The sequence below is a fragment of the Neolamprologus multifasciatus genome, chromosome 9 (genome assembly GCF_963576455.1).
Source record: "Neolamprologus multifasciatus chromosome 9, fNeoMul1.2, whole genome shotgun sequence".
Classification (NCBI taxonomy): domain Eukaryota; kingdom Metazoa; phylum Chordata; class Actinopteri; order Cichliformes; family Cichlidae; genus Neolamprologus; species Neolamprologus multifasciatus.
In genome coordinates, this window is record NC_140447.1 from 11466191 (window position 1) to 11481230 (window position 15040).

At 39.0% G+C, this 15040-nt stretch overlaps 3 protein-coding genes across 5 annotated transcripts; 1 reads left to right on the forward strand and 2 right to left on the reverse strand.

The window, feature by feature from the left end:
* The first annotated feature begins 289 nt into the window (after nucleotides 1–289).
* ncf2 (neutrophil cytosolic factor 2) lies at nucleotides 290–6665 on the forward strand. Of its 2 annotated transcripts, none has more exons than XM_085172892.1 (15): nucleotides 290–898; nucleotides 1104–1186; nucleotides 1327–1435; nucleotides 1576–1710; nucleotides 1911–2018; nucleotides 2217–2276; nucleotides 2396–2439; nucleotides 3145–3286; nucleotides 3449–3514; nucleotides 3691–3745; nucleotides 3848–3891; nucleotides 3981–4129; nucleotides 4210–4321; nucleotides 4505–4598; nucleotides 4690–6665. In XM_085172892.1, the coding sequence occupies exons 1-15, from the start codon at nucleotides 725–727 to the stop codon at nucleotides 4779–4781; spliced, it is 1467 nt and encodes a 488-aa protein (XP_085029018.1). In that variant the 5' UTR covers nucleotides 290–724; the 3' UTR covers nucleotides 4782–6665. The 2 variants fall into 2 exon arrangements, with proteins under 2 accessions (XP_085029018.1, XP_085029017.1); XM_085172891.1 differs by having other exon boundaries at nucleotides 296–898; nucleotides 4502–4598.
* Nucleotides 5432–9067, reverse strand: dph2 (diphthamide biosynthesis 2). Of its 2 annotated transcripts, none has more exons than XM_085172889.1 (7): nucleotides 8973–9067; nucleotides 8556–8750; nucleotides 8249–8361; nucleotides 7715–7935; nucleotides 6887–7576; nucleotides 6190–6372; nucleotides 5432–6067 (listed from the first exon to the last, which is right to left on the reverse strand). In XM_085172889.1, the coding sequence occupies exons 2-7, from the start codon at nucleotides 8703–8705 to the stop codon at nucleotides 5940–5942; spliced, it is 1485 nt and encodes a 494-aa protein (XP_085029015.1). In that variant the 5' UTR covers nucleotides 8706–8750; nucleotides 8973–9067; the 3' UTR covers nucleotides 5432–5939. The 2 variants fall into 2 exon arrangements, with proteins under 2 accessions (XP_085029015.1, XP_085029016.1); XM_085172890.1 differs by having other exon boundaries at nucleotides 8556–8712; nucleotides 8973–9059.
* Nucleotides 9068–9561: 494 nt separating this feature from the next.
* mcur1 (mitochondrial calcium uniporter regulator 1) lies at nucleotides 9562–14548 on the reverse strand. Its single transcript, XM_085172893.1, is given in 10 exon segments — nucleotides 9562–10008; nucleotides 10119–10233; nucleotides 10359–10412; nucleotides 10645–10716; nucleotides 10845–10886; nucleotides 11088–11189; nucleotides 12668–12771; nucleotides 12875–12970; nucleotides 14006–14218; nucleotides 14221–14548. Coding segments are annotated over 10 exon segments (891 nt in total). The 5' UTR covers nucleotides 14258–14548; the 3' UTR covers nucleotides 9562–9952.
* Nucleotides 14549–15040: the final 492 nt, after the last annotated feature.

A 15040-nucleotide genomic window follows, 5' to 3' on the forward strand; every position in this document is an offset into this window, starting at 1 on the left:
GTAGAGAACCAACCACAAAGCAAGGAAGCTGGAATAGTTTTCTTCTGAAGGTAAAGAATACATACTTTGGTAAACAACAGAAGAAAACCCATCAATACAACTGATTTCATTTACAATACAAGTGAATTAATAAAGCTGTGCTAGAGTGCAAAGCTTGTACTAGTAGGTCACTATCGTTTTTAAAAACTTTAATCCGGAAGTTGTAGTTGCTTCTGATAACTAAAAGACAACAAAAAGAATATCAACTGCCTGTTTCAAAGTGTTTTTACCTGGTGCTGCAAATCGTGATTCAATAAATAAACAAACAAATAAACAAATAAATATATAACCCTATTACTTTCAGTCTTTCTTCTTATCTTATCCTTGTTTAATGACACATCATTAAGTTGTTCTTGTGCAATCACATTCCCTACACCCTGTCTGTCAACATTCCTGGAAATCTATGGCTAAACATCACACGTATGACATATCTGGTGATGGGAAAGTATAACAAAATCAGATTAGCTTTATTTAAACATTACACACAAATAATGAATTGTCATGTAAATGACTGAACATCGCATTGGGAAAAAAGGGAACAACCCTTTAGCTTTAAGACCTGGTGGTAATGTGTTATTTATATACACCAACTATGACTTTCATCACACTTCCTCTTCTCACTGGTACAAATCAGAGGAACTTCCTTACTATGGTCTGTAGCTCAGTTTACTCCTAACCTGCCAACATGTCTTTTGTGGACACTCTGCGCCAGTGGGATGAGGCGGTAACTTGCATCAACAGACAAGATTTCTCCAAAGCACTTGAGATTTTCTTGGCTATTCAAGAGCCAAACTCCAAAATTTATTTTGACATTGGCTGTCTCCATCTTCATAACCAAGACTTTGATGCTGCTGAAAAGGTATGTCTGATCTGCAGGCTGAAGCATAAACACACAAATATTAACAGCTGTCGTATCAGCAAATTAGTCCAAACAAGAAACTCTTTTGATAGTTGCTGAAATACAATTCTCCGATATGCTGCCTGAAAGCGCAAGTCACTGAGAAAGGAGAAGTAGACCTTACCATGTTTTCTAGAGGAAGTGACAGTTTCTTTCTGTTTCTCAGGCGTTTGATTGCAGCATACGCAAGGATGAACATTTGGCCATTGCCTTCTTTCAAAGAGGAATCACTTTTTACAAAAAGAAGAGGCAAGACACACCCGTCTTTTTTTCTTTCTTTTTTTTTAAAAAAAGGACCATATTTATTTTTTATGTTTAATGTTGTGATTTAAAAATGCTTAATAGTATATCATATGCAAATGTTTTAACTTTATTGTCTCTACGTAAAGGTATGAGGAGAGTTTAGCGGACTTCCAGAAAACCTTTAAAACACTCAGGGGCAACCAGCTGATAGATTACAAAGCGCTTGGTCTCAGATACATACTATACGCTTGTGATGTGAGTATCCTTGATTCTATTATTAATCCTGAACATTACACCTAAATAATTCATTTGATGTTATGAGCCGTTCATTCATAATACAACTTAGCATTCTTTTTTTCCTGGCCAAGGACGCAAGCTTAACAATGTCTCCACAGGTTCTCCACAATATGGCCCTGGTTGAAGCTCAGCTGGGTAACTGGGAAAAGGCCCAGGAACACCTCACGAAGGCTCTTAACTACAAGACAGAGGCCAGGTTTAATATCATCGACAAAGCTCTGCAATCAATCCTAGTGAGTTGTGATACAATCACTTTTGTCAACCCATTTAAATGTGATTATATTTATGATATCAAATGTAGTAGTATCTTCATTCCATTAACCTATATTTGGTAAGCTGATATGGTTTATTCTAATTTTGCTTTAAATCAGGTGACAGGATAATGATATGCACATGACTTTAAGTGTCACTCACAATGAAATTTCACCAACAGAAACAGAAACTTTTCAAACTGGTCGAGTTCCAATCAAAAGAGATGTTTAAACCAAATAAGCACTATGTTGCAGAGCTGGAGAAGAAAGACTACCTGGGCAAAGCAAAGGTGACCCATTATCCAGCCTGTTTTATCTAATCTAGTGTGATTATAAAGTTATCAAAAGTCAGCATCTCTACACACACACACACACACACACACACACACACACACACACACACACACACACACACACACACACACATATATATAGGAGAAATTATTGTCGAGTGATATCTATAAGCCACTTTCCCCCGTTATCATCAGGTCGTTGCCTCTGTTGTTCCTCAAGATGAGTTCTCTGGATTTGCCCCATTGCAGCCTCAGGTGACACGCTGGCTTTTATTGGCTATAAAAACTTTACAGTTTGATGACTGAACCTTTACATACCCCTGTGTGTTGCCATGTCTGTGATGGACTGTGTGTTTTGTTTTTTTATTTGATAGGTGCAAGATGGTCCAACTCGTCCAAAAGAGCCTGAGGTTCTGAGGTATGATAGTCACTTTGGATCCATGCGGATTTGAAACTCTTTAAAAAGAAATGATTTTGGTATTTAATGATGTTGTAGGTGGCACGTTTTTGTGATAAGTGGATTCGCCACTATACATGTTTACAATGTACAAATACAAAATGGGGGAAAGCATGAGACATGTCTATGAAACTGTGCTTTCCACAAAGAGAAAAATGGGACTCAGAGTGTAGGTTTAATAATTAAAACCTGAAAATAGAAATGTACAGTTACACAGAATAGTGCCAACTTTAACCTTTGTGTCTCTTCAATTTCACTTCAATTCAATTCAGTTTTACACAACAACAGTCGCCTCAATGTGCTTTATATTGTAAGGTAAACCCTACAACAATACATACAGAGAAAAACCCAACAATCATATGAACAAGCACTCTGGCGACAGTGGAAAGGAAAAACTCTCTTTTAACTGGAAGAAACCTCCAGCAGAACCAGGATCAGTGAGGGTTGGGGTGAGAGAAGGAAGACAGGATAAAAGACCTGCTGTGGAAGAGAGACAGAGATTCATAACAAGTATGATTCAGTGCAGAGAGGTGCATTAACACATAGTTAGTGAGAAGAAGAAAAACTCAATGCATCATGGGAATCCCCCAGCAGCCTACACCTATTGCAGCAAAACTAAGGGAGGATTCACTCTTGATGCCATGTGGACATTTCTTGTGTTTATAGGGTGTTGGAAGGAGAACCGCACACTGTGCTCTTTGAGTTTATTCCTGAGACCAGTGATGAGCTGGCTGTAGTGCCGGGCAATATTGTGTTTGTGTTGCAGAAGGGTGCTGACAACTGGGCAAATGTGGTCTTCAATGAAAGAGTAAGATCTCCACATCTGCCACTTATTGTACAAATTTTAACACCAGTACACTGTGTTGTTTTTATGCACTAAAGCCAGCATTCATATCATGTACTTTTATCACACAATTAATGCATTGCTGGTGTCTGCTGAGAGTATACATGGCTGTGATGTCTTTCACAGAGGGGGCTTGTTCCTTACAACTATCTGGAACGTCTGGAAATCTCCTTAGCTTCTAACAAAAACAAGGTAAGCATTTATTTGTCATTATTCTCAATTGTTGGTGTGATAATCAATGACTCTGGTAATGTCAACGCTTAAAACATTGTAGTTTCCTTTCCAAGCTTTCCTTTCATTCTTTCTAAGTTTTTAAAATAACACAGACTTTACTTTTCTTTATTTTGAATGGGAACAACTATAAACAGGGAATAACTCCACCTCCAAGCCGACAGCCACCCACCAGACCTGAAAGGATACAAGGTTGGCTTTTCTGGTACAGGATACAAAAATTAAATGAGGATTTTCAAATGATATCTGAGCCTTATGTGAAAAATCTAATTTTCCATATTTTCTTTATGTAAGGTCTTACTCCAAGTGAAGTCACTAGTGGAAATCGTCAGCGACCGGTATGCCAACGCAAAGAAAATGAGAAGTACTGAGATGTTTAATTCTGGCTGTTATTTTAAGTTCTTTTATTTTCTCTCATCATTTCCAGGAGAAACAGTCCACAGACAATTCATGTATCGTCAAAGTGCATTTCAATTTCAACTTTGTCGTCTCAGTCCCGTGTGGGTCACCCTACACGATGCTGATTGAGAAAATCGGCAGGAAACTGAATCTTCCTTCTTCTGCAATCACCTTGAGGTAGAGTGCATAATTAAGAAAACAAGAATGTTTGGTATGCATTGTTTATACTTACAACTGAATACCTTTACTGGGTTTAGTTTAACCTCTGAGGCAAGTGAACAAAGTGTAATCAGTACCAACACAGAAATGGAGAAGCTGTGGAGCCGTGCCAGAGGTGGGCGTGTCACTTTGTGGTGTAACACCAAGGAGGTAAGAGAGCAACCATCTATTGCCATGTTATTGCCGTTGTTATAGTAACAACGGCAATAAGTAAATAAAATAATCCCAGTATTAGCGATACTGACGTACTTTTAGTATCTTTTTGCTTTTGCACTCCTGTTATAATTTCCGTCTACACTGATAACCATTGTGGATCTTTGGGGATTTCAGGAGGAGATTCACCTGGTGGCACTTCACTCCTACGAGTCATCAAATCCTGAGGATCTGAATTTTCAGCAAGGGGATAAAATCAAACTGCTCTCTAAAAGTGAGGCTTCATTCTTTTATACGTCAAACATACAGAAACTCTACAATTTGATGGAATATATGATTCTAATTCACAATTCGTTCATCTTCAGTTAACCAAGACTGGTTGGAAGGGCAGTGTAACGGGAATACTGGTATATTCCCTGCATCCTTTGTGGAAGAAGTTCCTGCGAATGGCCAGTGATTTATGGCCAGGTTTGCTAATCTGTTATAAAAGCTGAAAACACTGATTAACAATTTTTCAAAAGTTGTCTGCTTTGGTGATAAAATGTGCCACTTCTTTTGATATACCAAGTCCAAATATGATGATTACAATAGCTGATTATAAATGCTTAAAATGTTACATTTTCCACTTATGTACATTATTTAAATGACTTTTAGTCATAAATTGTAAGTCTGTATCTTTGCATTTGTTTATGTGGCTTCATATGAATTTCACCTTTCTTCATTATGTAACAATTTAAAAAGAGCACTATATAAAGACTTACTATCAAACTTTATATTAGAAAAAACATAGGACTGCATTTATTTAGAGGTCATCCTGACAGGCCTGGTCCAGATATCACAGGTACGTAGGATGTTGCAGCATGGAGTCAGTTTCATTAATTCTCCAGAACATTATGTGTACAATGTTGTGCAAAAGCCAGACTTTCTTGTAATTTCTTAAAGGGGTCTTGAGCAATAATTCTTCATTTTCCTAGTAAAATACAGAAATGAGGGGTGGCTCCACACTTTTGCACAACACTCTTATTTAACAATGTAAAGCAAATAAACACATGAAATGCAAAGGTTATATGCACTTTACTTATTTTGCTAAAGAAAATGAAAAATGTGAACTGTGGGACATTTTAATACATTCAACAAATTGTTTTCTTTTCTTTGCAGTGTTACACATTTCCTGCTGCTATAAAGCTCAAACCCAGGGTCAGCGTGGAGGTCATAAGATTTGAAAAGTGCATTTTTATACTTAATACATTTCCACTTCATACAAGGCCTATTTCAGCCAAGTTGCGTGAATAATTTAAGATGAGTGGTCATCTGACACTTGGGCTATTTTTTTCTAAGACTCAGAGTTCAAAATACATTTCAGTCATTTCCTGGTTCTGAGTAACAACCTTTGGTCTGGTTATGATGTCATAATACTGTAATCACTGAATCACAGATTCCTATCATTTAAGTAATGCAGTATTAAAACTACCACCGCCTGGTACTGATATTAATAAAAAACATTTAATAATCACTTTCTTCTTCCAGTAAATACAACTTATATTCTATACATTTGGTACATTGATAGGTTATTTATTAATTTACCAAAGACATTGTGGATTATTGGCAAAAATGATCATGACGATGTTCCTTCCTCCTCGTAGGCTATAGCTATGCCTCTCCTGCCCTCTACTGCTTTCACCACAGGTGTCTCTCCCAGCTTCTGCTCTAAACCGATCCAGCTTCGACCTGCAAGAAAAGATGCTGGAAAAAATAAAAAATAAAATGAATAAATAAACACTTGTAGTGTAATACAAGATATTCATAAGTGTCTACTTTTGTATAGGAATTCATGCATGTTGATTAGGTGGAGCACACTGTCATACCAGCTGAGTTTCTGTTTGCTACGGTCAGCGTCTGGTTCCTCAAGACCACAGAGGACCCATAGGCCGGCTCTGTAGGCTCACTGCTCAGGAGATTGTGGCTTCGCAGAGCACCAGTGATTAATGAAACGTCACTTTCATCCTCCTCGTCCTGCTGATCAGCCAAAGGTACGTGACTCTGTCCACCTACAGCAAGTTTGGGAAGAAAAAGGTTAGACGTGGCAAAATGAAACTACATTACACTACTGATAACAGACATATAGAAACATTTCCTCAAGGGTAATGGATAGAAAAATTCCTTTTGGAAACTGTTTCTGAATTCCTCAGTTGGTACTTTCAACCATATTATTACAGTAATATTCACCAATTTTACACTTTTAACATCCCATAGTCCCCTTTTAAATGATTCTGAAATGAATCCAAAATGCAGTGTATATAACCAACAGTACATAAGGTACTTTCTGCTTTTTCTTTTTTTTTTAAACAAGGAGTCACCTCAGCAGGCAGCACCGCACGTTTGATTTTGCAGATTTGCATCTTCTCTCTAGATTAAACTTGGGCTCTTTTGCTTGTTTGGAGAACATGTAAACCACTACACTACGAAGCCATATAGCCAACATCATTAACATGCTTAACATTAACAAAGAACTTTAAGAGAGTTCATTTAAGAAAAACTGATGTGAAAAACTCCCAATCGCACCTGGCAGGAGATGTCGGAAGTCTGTGACATATTCCTCTGACCATTCCCTCTTCCTGTTGCAGGCCACCTCCATCTCAAACGGCGTCACTACAGGTTTAAGAAACCCCCTCGAGTCCAAAAGTGAGCTCTCTGGACATGCAACTAAAACAAAGATGTCAATTTCGAGAAAGTTTGCCAGTTTGGGTACGTTCAGCTTCCCCATGGCAAACATGTAGCTCTTCTTGCCAGCTCTCTTGATGGTCTCTTTCAGCTGCTCAATGATAGAGAGGTAATCGGCAACCCCCAGAGTCCCAACCAGGATGCCGACCACATTGGCATCCTTGGCCCTTTCTATAGCATAGTATCTCTTCATCAGTGCGCGGTGGATGCTTATAGACTCGACCTGCCCCTTCGCTGTCACAGGGTCAAAAGAGCAAAACGAACATCGATTCCAAGTCATCATGAAGTTTCGCAGGGTCGCTCCCTCCTGGCCCACATAAAACATACTGCAGTCCGTGACGCTTAAACTGCTTTTCAAGGTGAACTGACGTCCAAACTGATAGATGACGTGGCCATCGTCTTGGTCAGAGAGACGGGCGTCATCATCTTGTCTTTTAATCTGCCCATGACTGTAACACTGCTCCCCTTCAACAACAATTTCAGATGCAACAAGGTTTGGATACTCTGGTGACAGTAGAGCCAAAAGACCATCTGAGGGAAGAAAAAAAATAAAAATGTATACTGGTAAATATCTGTGGACAGATGGCACTGATCGAAACACAAAAATCTGTGTTGAGACATACTAATTCGAAGGATCACACAAACTTTGCAAGGTGACTGCGAACTTACTAATGGCATGAGCATAGTTGACATCATAGAGGATGATTATGTGACTGTGTCTGTCAGGGTAGAGTTCTCTGAAGGAGGAGGCACACTTCTCCACATCCACTGCTCTTTGCTCAAAGATGTATAACAAGGGCAGCCTTCTGGATGGGCTAAGGCAAGCACTGCCATAGTGCACAATGCAGTCAGCTCCAACGTGTTCTGCAGCGACCTCATCCACACAGCAACTGCACATGAGAGTTCAACAAAAGTGTTAAATAAGTTAACACCCTTACTAGATGAGGAATTTCCTTGCACACTGTTTTATATAGCACTGAATGCTTCTTTTATATCAAAATAAAACTCCCAGTAAATATTCTCATGTACTGAAAAACAGAGCTGAGATTTTGAATTCAAAGTTCAAAGTTTTTGTCAAAAATATCAGTGAATGTAACCTGCCACCAATTTTAAAACCCAACTTTACTTGATGACTCAAAACCATTAAAAAACAGTGTTGCATGAGTGCATTACAGCAATGATTTCTTAAATCTACTGCGTTACCTTCCATAGGATGTATCACCCAAAATGTATGACTTGGCATTAGTGTTTCTCTCGATCTCTTCTGCCACTGCAACTGAATCCACCAACAGCTCATCAGGAAACTGCAGAGCTACCTGCACACACGGCAACCAATGTAATAATAATTAATAAATAAAGTATAAATTAGGCACTGTTTTATATTTTTAAACTGCAGTTGCTTTTAATTAAAACAAGACAAAGATTAAGAATATTTGGCTACTAGGCCATAAATGCTTTTGTAAACAAATGTGAGTGACATCTAAGAAAGTAAAATGTTGCTCCTCCTTACCTTTTCAAACTGATGCTCACTGATGAAGTCGCAGGTTTTCTTAATCTGATAAAACTTTTCCAGTTCATCCGCAGGTGTGCTCGTCTTCACTGCAACTCCCACCACACGCTGAATTACAGTTTCCGAGCTGCTGCTAAACGCATCAGCCATGTCTGTGCTGAGAACCCGTAGAAATACGTGTAGAAACACAGTAAACTGGATTCACCAACCCAGTTATTTTAAATGAAAATCTGACAGACGTTAACGAAAGTCATAACACTGAAAAACAGCACATAGTGTGGAAAATGTAGTTTAGCTGTCTGCTAGCTTAGCTGGAGCTAGATTCCCTATAGGTGTCCGCGGAGCCTCTAAACAAACTAAGTGCTGTTTCTAATCTGTCAGGTTGTGTATTTGTAGGCCTACACAACGTATACTCACAACTCAGAGTCATGGAGTTACTTGTGGTTGTGGACTTATAAAAGTTCACTTGACAACTACACACGTGTCAACATGATACTCCATCCCTTCTGCTGAGGAAATGACTTCCGGGTCAAATGCTTTTCAAAATAAACTTCGCCTGGCACGATTAAGAAAATACTTTTTCTGTTTCGCTCGTCCGGTATTCACAACCTCATCAAAAATCTCTCTGCTATCACTCCTACAACTCTCAATTCTAGATAACTGAGTCGCAGACATATAGGTTTCCCATTATTGTAATGCTCAAGGAGTATTGATAGATTTTGAAAATGGAAAGGAAAGCAGCTCAAGCTTCCTTCACTTTGACCTTAGAACTGAAGAAGCTTCTCGGATGAGAGGTGAAACGTCTTCAAGTAACTTAAAGAAGTCCAGACGCTTTTCTTTGCAAGCTCCTTTGACTACTTCACTGCCCACCTCTACTAAAAGCACAAACCTCACAGACAACAGCTAGATCAATCTTACATTTATTGATAATAAATTTTATTTAAATAACACGTAATATTTGTCCCAGAATCTTTCACATATTTCTGAAAACGACAAAAAAAAAAAAGTACAGAAATCTTTGTGCCTAAATATTAATATTATGTTCTCTCCAGTATTTAAAGACTGGCATATACACATATACAGATACATATATACATAATTTCAGTAATTACACATTACAAAAAATTACTAAGTGAATTGTCAACTTGGTTCCAGAAGCCATAAAGCAAGAGAATAAAAATTTAATTAAAAAACTGTCTGGGCGGTGTGGTAGAAATTTTTGATGAATGAATGTATTTATCAAATAACTTCCACGAGTGATCGGTGAAGGAGCTGGTCCTTCCATAAGTTCTACTTGTAAAAAAGATCACCACTGCCCGGGAAATAACAAATCATAGCACATTCAGAAGATGCAGTGACAATTCAAGTGTTATCAAAGTCAATGATCAAAGTCCTGCTTACATCCAAATACGATAGAAACCCAAGACCACAGTGAGGCATGTAAACACTGAACCTGCAAGAGAAAAAAAATATATCACATGCAATTATTTGTACCAGCTGTATCTGTAAGAAAATAAAAGATAGAAAGTGTAACTACAACCCATATTTAACATGCACGTATACCTGCAAGGTATTTTATAGTATCCAGTTTATGAGACTCCAACATGGTTTTCAAACCAGCCACTTCTGTGTCTATTTTCATGTTTGTCTGAGTCAAATAGCGCTCCTGTTCTGCAGTCTGTAAAAAAGGCAAGGCGATAAAGACCCACAATAAATTAAAAGCAAGCATTAAAAACCTTTAATGGAGAATAGAAACAAATGACTGAATGCAGTGTGCTATAAACTAAATGCATGTATACAAACCATTTCCATAATCTCAGTTCGTGTTTCTAGAAGTTTCTTCTCATGCTCTGCTCTCTGAAAATACAAACGTGATTTCATGCCACCTTTTGTGATACGACATTGGTACAACGCTCCTTTACACATATAAAAATAAATGCAGGAAATGTTTGTGTAACTGTGACACCATGGCGTAAAATGCAAACATAATTATAGGCAGAACTTCATGTGGGAGCAAGAAAGTCGTGTAGTTTTAAATTCAGTCATTTTTTTCCAAACAATAATTGAACTGATCTCCTCGAACACGTACCAGTTCTTTCACTCGGCTTTTCTCCAAATTCATATCCAACATTTTGTCTGACTGCACTTTTTTCATTTCATCCTGCAACGTTGTAAAAAAGAGACACAAAGTCAAAACATTTTTCTAAATGGAGATTTCAACCAAGTTAAGATAAATCAAATACTATCAAGGAATTCATGAAGGTTAAAACATTCACAGTAGTCACTTACAGCTAGCTGGACCTTGAGCTGGAGCAACTGGACCTTGAGTTTCTGGGAGAAAGGGCAAAACATTGACACAGTCAGATTAAGTGGAAGGAAATCGCTGGCACAAACACACTGTGCAGTCATTCCTGTTTCTACTACTGAGAAACGAAACGATCAAGTCAAACGTGATACACTGTCACTGCAGTAAGTGATCTTTATCGAACAAATTATTTTTCTTCTTAAAACAACTCCGAAAAAAACATTTACCTCATTTTCTGCCAGCAGAGTAGAGAACTCGCTCTTCTCAAGGATCACCATGTCCTTCTTTACAGTGGCTATTTGAGACATCACACGCTGCAACATGATCTCCTGCCAAGATCGCACAAAACGTTAGAGGGTTCACGATAAAAATAAAGTACTGTAGTGCGAGTGGAACACACTAAATTCAGAGCTTTTAGAAAAGTTATTGCCGCTGTGGCTTTGACAGGCACAGCATGTGGTGGGGATTTAATTAACACACCGATATCAAACCACTGAAATGCTGTGATGCATAGATGGTAATGTGAAGTATATGATAGCCTTGATCTTTCACTTTATAGCCTTTACCAAGGCTCTGGGAGAGCAAAGCATTCACATACAGCAAAGAGTGGTTTAACCTATAGAAATCCTTAATTAGTGGAGATGAATGGGTGGATACCAGAAGATGTAAAATATTAAATTATAACAAGACAAAAAAAGTGCAACTCCTCCTGCTCTATACTTCTCCATCAAAACAAAGCAAACATCACACCTGTAGTGCTCTTTCTCAGCACGAAGCAGTGCTGCAGTTCAAGTGGAAAACACAAACAAAGTATTATTCTTCCTAACATACCTACAACAACTCGTTCCCATATCTTCATGGTATGGATCAATAACTCTATCCCTCTGTAGTTAGTAGAGCTCAACACGTGACCCTTTCATTCTCCAAAATTGTGAAACAACCTTGATATAAAGTCCACCGCCATCTTTTACTAGACATTTCCATATTTCCACAGGTTTGTCATCGGGACCTACCACTTCTCCAATCTTCATCATCTTCATAACTTTACCCACTGTACTAAACCTTCTCCACTTCCTGATCCATCCTCCCCTCTCTTTCATTTTCTTCTTCCATCAGCTCTCAAAGTACTCCTTCCATCTGCCATCCTGCTGCACATCCTTTCCAGCTTAACCTCTCTGCTTAGCCAAATGATACCAGTCCTTTTCTCTTACCTTATGTCCAGCCTCACAGTCAACTCACTCTAAGGCCTTTAGATATGAAGTCCAGGAAGAACTATTACTCATGTACAAGCGATGTCATGGTGGCTGCCACTTGGAAATCCCAGTGATTATGGAATTTTTTAACATTAATACCGACTTAATAAGAAGTGGAATATTATATTATATTATATTATTGCTAGAAAAGGGGGGTTTTGAGCAATATTTTATAATAAGATGTAAATTTTAACATTAAGGAAAAAAAAGAAGATATTCCCATATCACTATCAGTCTTAACATTGTTAAAAGAGCCAGTAAGAGTGATCACGGAGAGCTGTATCACAGATCGTCCTTATTCTCATCAGACATTCCAGTGCCATGAATTTTCAAAAGTAACTCATCACGGACACCAACATCGAAGGTTTCTAGTAACACGAGCACTGTTTGTATTTAACTACACAGGTCACAGTGTTTTCATAATACAATGACCAACCCAGCGATCCTGGTTCACTGACCTTTACGGGACCAGAGACAAAGGCTTGTGAGTGAACACACAGAGGAAACACAACCAGCGCCTGCACACAGTGCACATTATTGTACTGCTGTCTCACCTGCTGCACTTTGGTTATCATGTCACTGTAAATGACATCCATGTTAGAGTTTGTCATCTTCACCAGTACGCTGACCATGCCTTCAGACTGAGATGTAGTGAAACCTGTTCATAGGAGAAAAAAAAAAGTCATTTATAAATGAAATCAATGCAGCCTACAATTTTAAAAGAAATATAATGCTGTAGCTTTTTTAATCGAACAACTAACCATTTTCCTCAAGGAGTCGCACCACTGCATGCGTATCAAAGAACAGCTTCTGGACTTCAGCCTTTGGTACGTCTGGTTTTAGATCATACTGGAAAGCTTTGACAGAGGTTTTAAGAAACACAGCAGTTTAGAATGACCTCAACACTGGAATACACATAAATATTAACATCTTGTTTAGGTTGCTGTATGTAGCTTTTGATTTTTCAATCTATTTATTATCTGAAATGAACCTTTCCATTTGAAATCACACGCGCACACACACACACACGCGCGCACACACACACGCGCGCGCACACACACACGCGCGCGCACACACACACAAACACAAAACCAATTTCCAAAAAAATTAGGATGCTGTGTAAAATGTAAATAAAAACAGTGCAAGTGATTATATGTGTCTTATGTAAATGTACTTGATAATGATGGTGCCCAAGAACCACCCAGCACCTGGCAGAGCCCCAGATGCAGAAGATGTCCAAGCCACCCTTGTCTACCACCCCCAAGGCAGCAGGTCAGTGACCACAGTGGCCACATGGTGCAAACTCATCAAGCACCCACATCCAAGGGACAGACAGCAACGTCCAGAAGGGAGTGACAGGGAGGGCGGATTACTCACCCTCCATCATCAAGTCCCACAGGGAACAGGGAACTATCCCATGTTTTTTTTAGATGTGTTGCTGCCATAAAATGAGTTAATATTTTCCATTAAATATTGAAACATCTCGGTTTAAACATCTGATATGTTGTCAGTGTTTTCTGTGAATAAAATATAGATGTATTCGATTTGCAGACACTTGCGAACTAATTAATTATTATGGAGGTAATCAAAGTTTAGCACCATCACAGTCCACAAGTTGACTTTTATTTTGACATGCACGTGGGCTACAGTAACTCAGTTACCATGACAAAATCACAGTACCTGTAGTCATTTAAAGTCTCGCGTGAGAGGGTTTTGAAGGACGTATGATTGCGGTCTTTGGAACAAACGAAGCTCCAGTTCACTTGTGCAATTTATGTAAATTAGCTCATCACAGCTAACAACTACCATTTTATGGGAAGTGGCGAGGTTTAAAGTGGCAGACATGCAGTTAAAGACTGTTTGATACCGTAAGCGTAAGCGCTGTTTGTTACCTCTCACGGACATCCATGTCGCAGCAGACAAATGCGTAATCTTCACTCCAGGAGCTCGTCTCCATCTCAGCGGTGTCTTCTCAAACTTGCTAAAAGACGGAGTGAGGTTACACTGAGAACACGCTGAGGCTCTGACGAAAATCGATGTCGCTGCAGGCACAAAAATGCTAGCTCTGTCTTGAGGATCATACCACTTTTCTGGGTGGTTAAAGTTAAAAGTTTAAGTCGAGACTGGCACTGTTTAAGCACCATCGTCAAGGAGAGTGTGTCCCACTAACAGCGAGTTTTGTTTTTTCTTTACCAAGGCTGTACTTCCGTCTGTGAAACGCCTCAGATGATAAATTTTCACAGTCACGCCTGCATCGACCCTTTCACCTACTGTTCTCCGGACTACAATTGAAACTGACAAAGAATCGTCAAACTACCGGTCACGCCTTTCAAAATAAACACCTCTTTTGTCATAATGATTAGGTGCTAAGTCATAATGGGTATTTTTCTGTACAATTAGTACCAGTATAGTACCCGAAAAATATAAATTAATAAGTACTAATACTTATTAATTTATATTAATATAATATATTAATATAAATTAAAATTTATATATAAAAATTAAATATATTAGTGCCCGAGCACTCGGTGGCACGAGTGCTCGGGCAGCACGGTGGCACGGTGGTTAGCACTGTTGCCGCATAGCAAGAAGGTCCTGAGTTCAATTCCAACATCAGGCCGGGGTTTTTCTGTGTGGAGTTTGCATGTTCTCCCCGTGTTTGCGTGGGTTCCCTCCGGGTACTCCGGCTTCCTCCCACCGTCCAAAGACATGCAGCTTGTGGGGATAGGTTAATTGGATAATCCAAATTGCCACTAGGTGTGAATGTGCGAATGAATGTGAGTGCAAATGGTTGTCTGTCCCTGTGTGTTAGCCCTGCGACAGACTGGCGACCTGTCCAGGGTGTACCCCGCCTCTCGCCCTATGACAGCTGGGATAGGCTCCAGCGCCCCCCGCGACCCTGAAAAGGATAAGCGGAAGTGAATGGA

Bases quoted from the DNA above. Each gene is read 5' to 3' on its own strand.
- dph2 (XM_085172889.1), bottom strand. From the start codon at position 8,705: ATGGCTGATGCGTTTAGCAGCAGCTCGGAAACTGTAATTCAGCGTGTG. The intron at 7,577-7,714 runs GTAAGTTCGCAG...TTCTTCCCTCAG, and splicing joins CAACTATGCTCATGCCATTA to ATGGTCTTTTGGCTCTACTG. The intron at 6,068-6,189 runs GTATGACAGTGT...TATTTTTTCCAG, and splicing joins AGCAAACAGAAACTCAGCTG to CATCTTTTCTTGCAGGTCGA.
- ncf2 (XM_085172891.1), top strand. From the start codon at position 725: ATGTCTTTTGTGGACACTCTGCGCCAGTGGGATGAGGCGGTAACTTGC. The intron at 1,187-1,326 runs GCAAGACACACC...CTCTACGTAAAG, and splicing joins ACTTTTTACAAAAAGAAGAG to GTATGAGGAGAGTTTAGCGG. The intron at 3,287-3,448 runs GTAAGATCTCCA...TGTCTTTCACAG, and splicing joins ATGTGGTCTTCAATGAAAGA to AGGGGGCTTGTTCCTTACAA.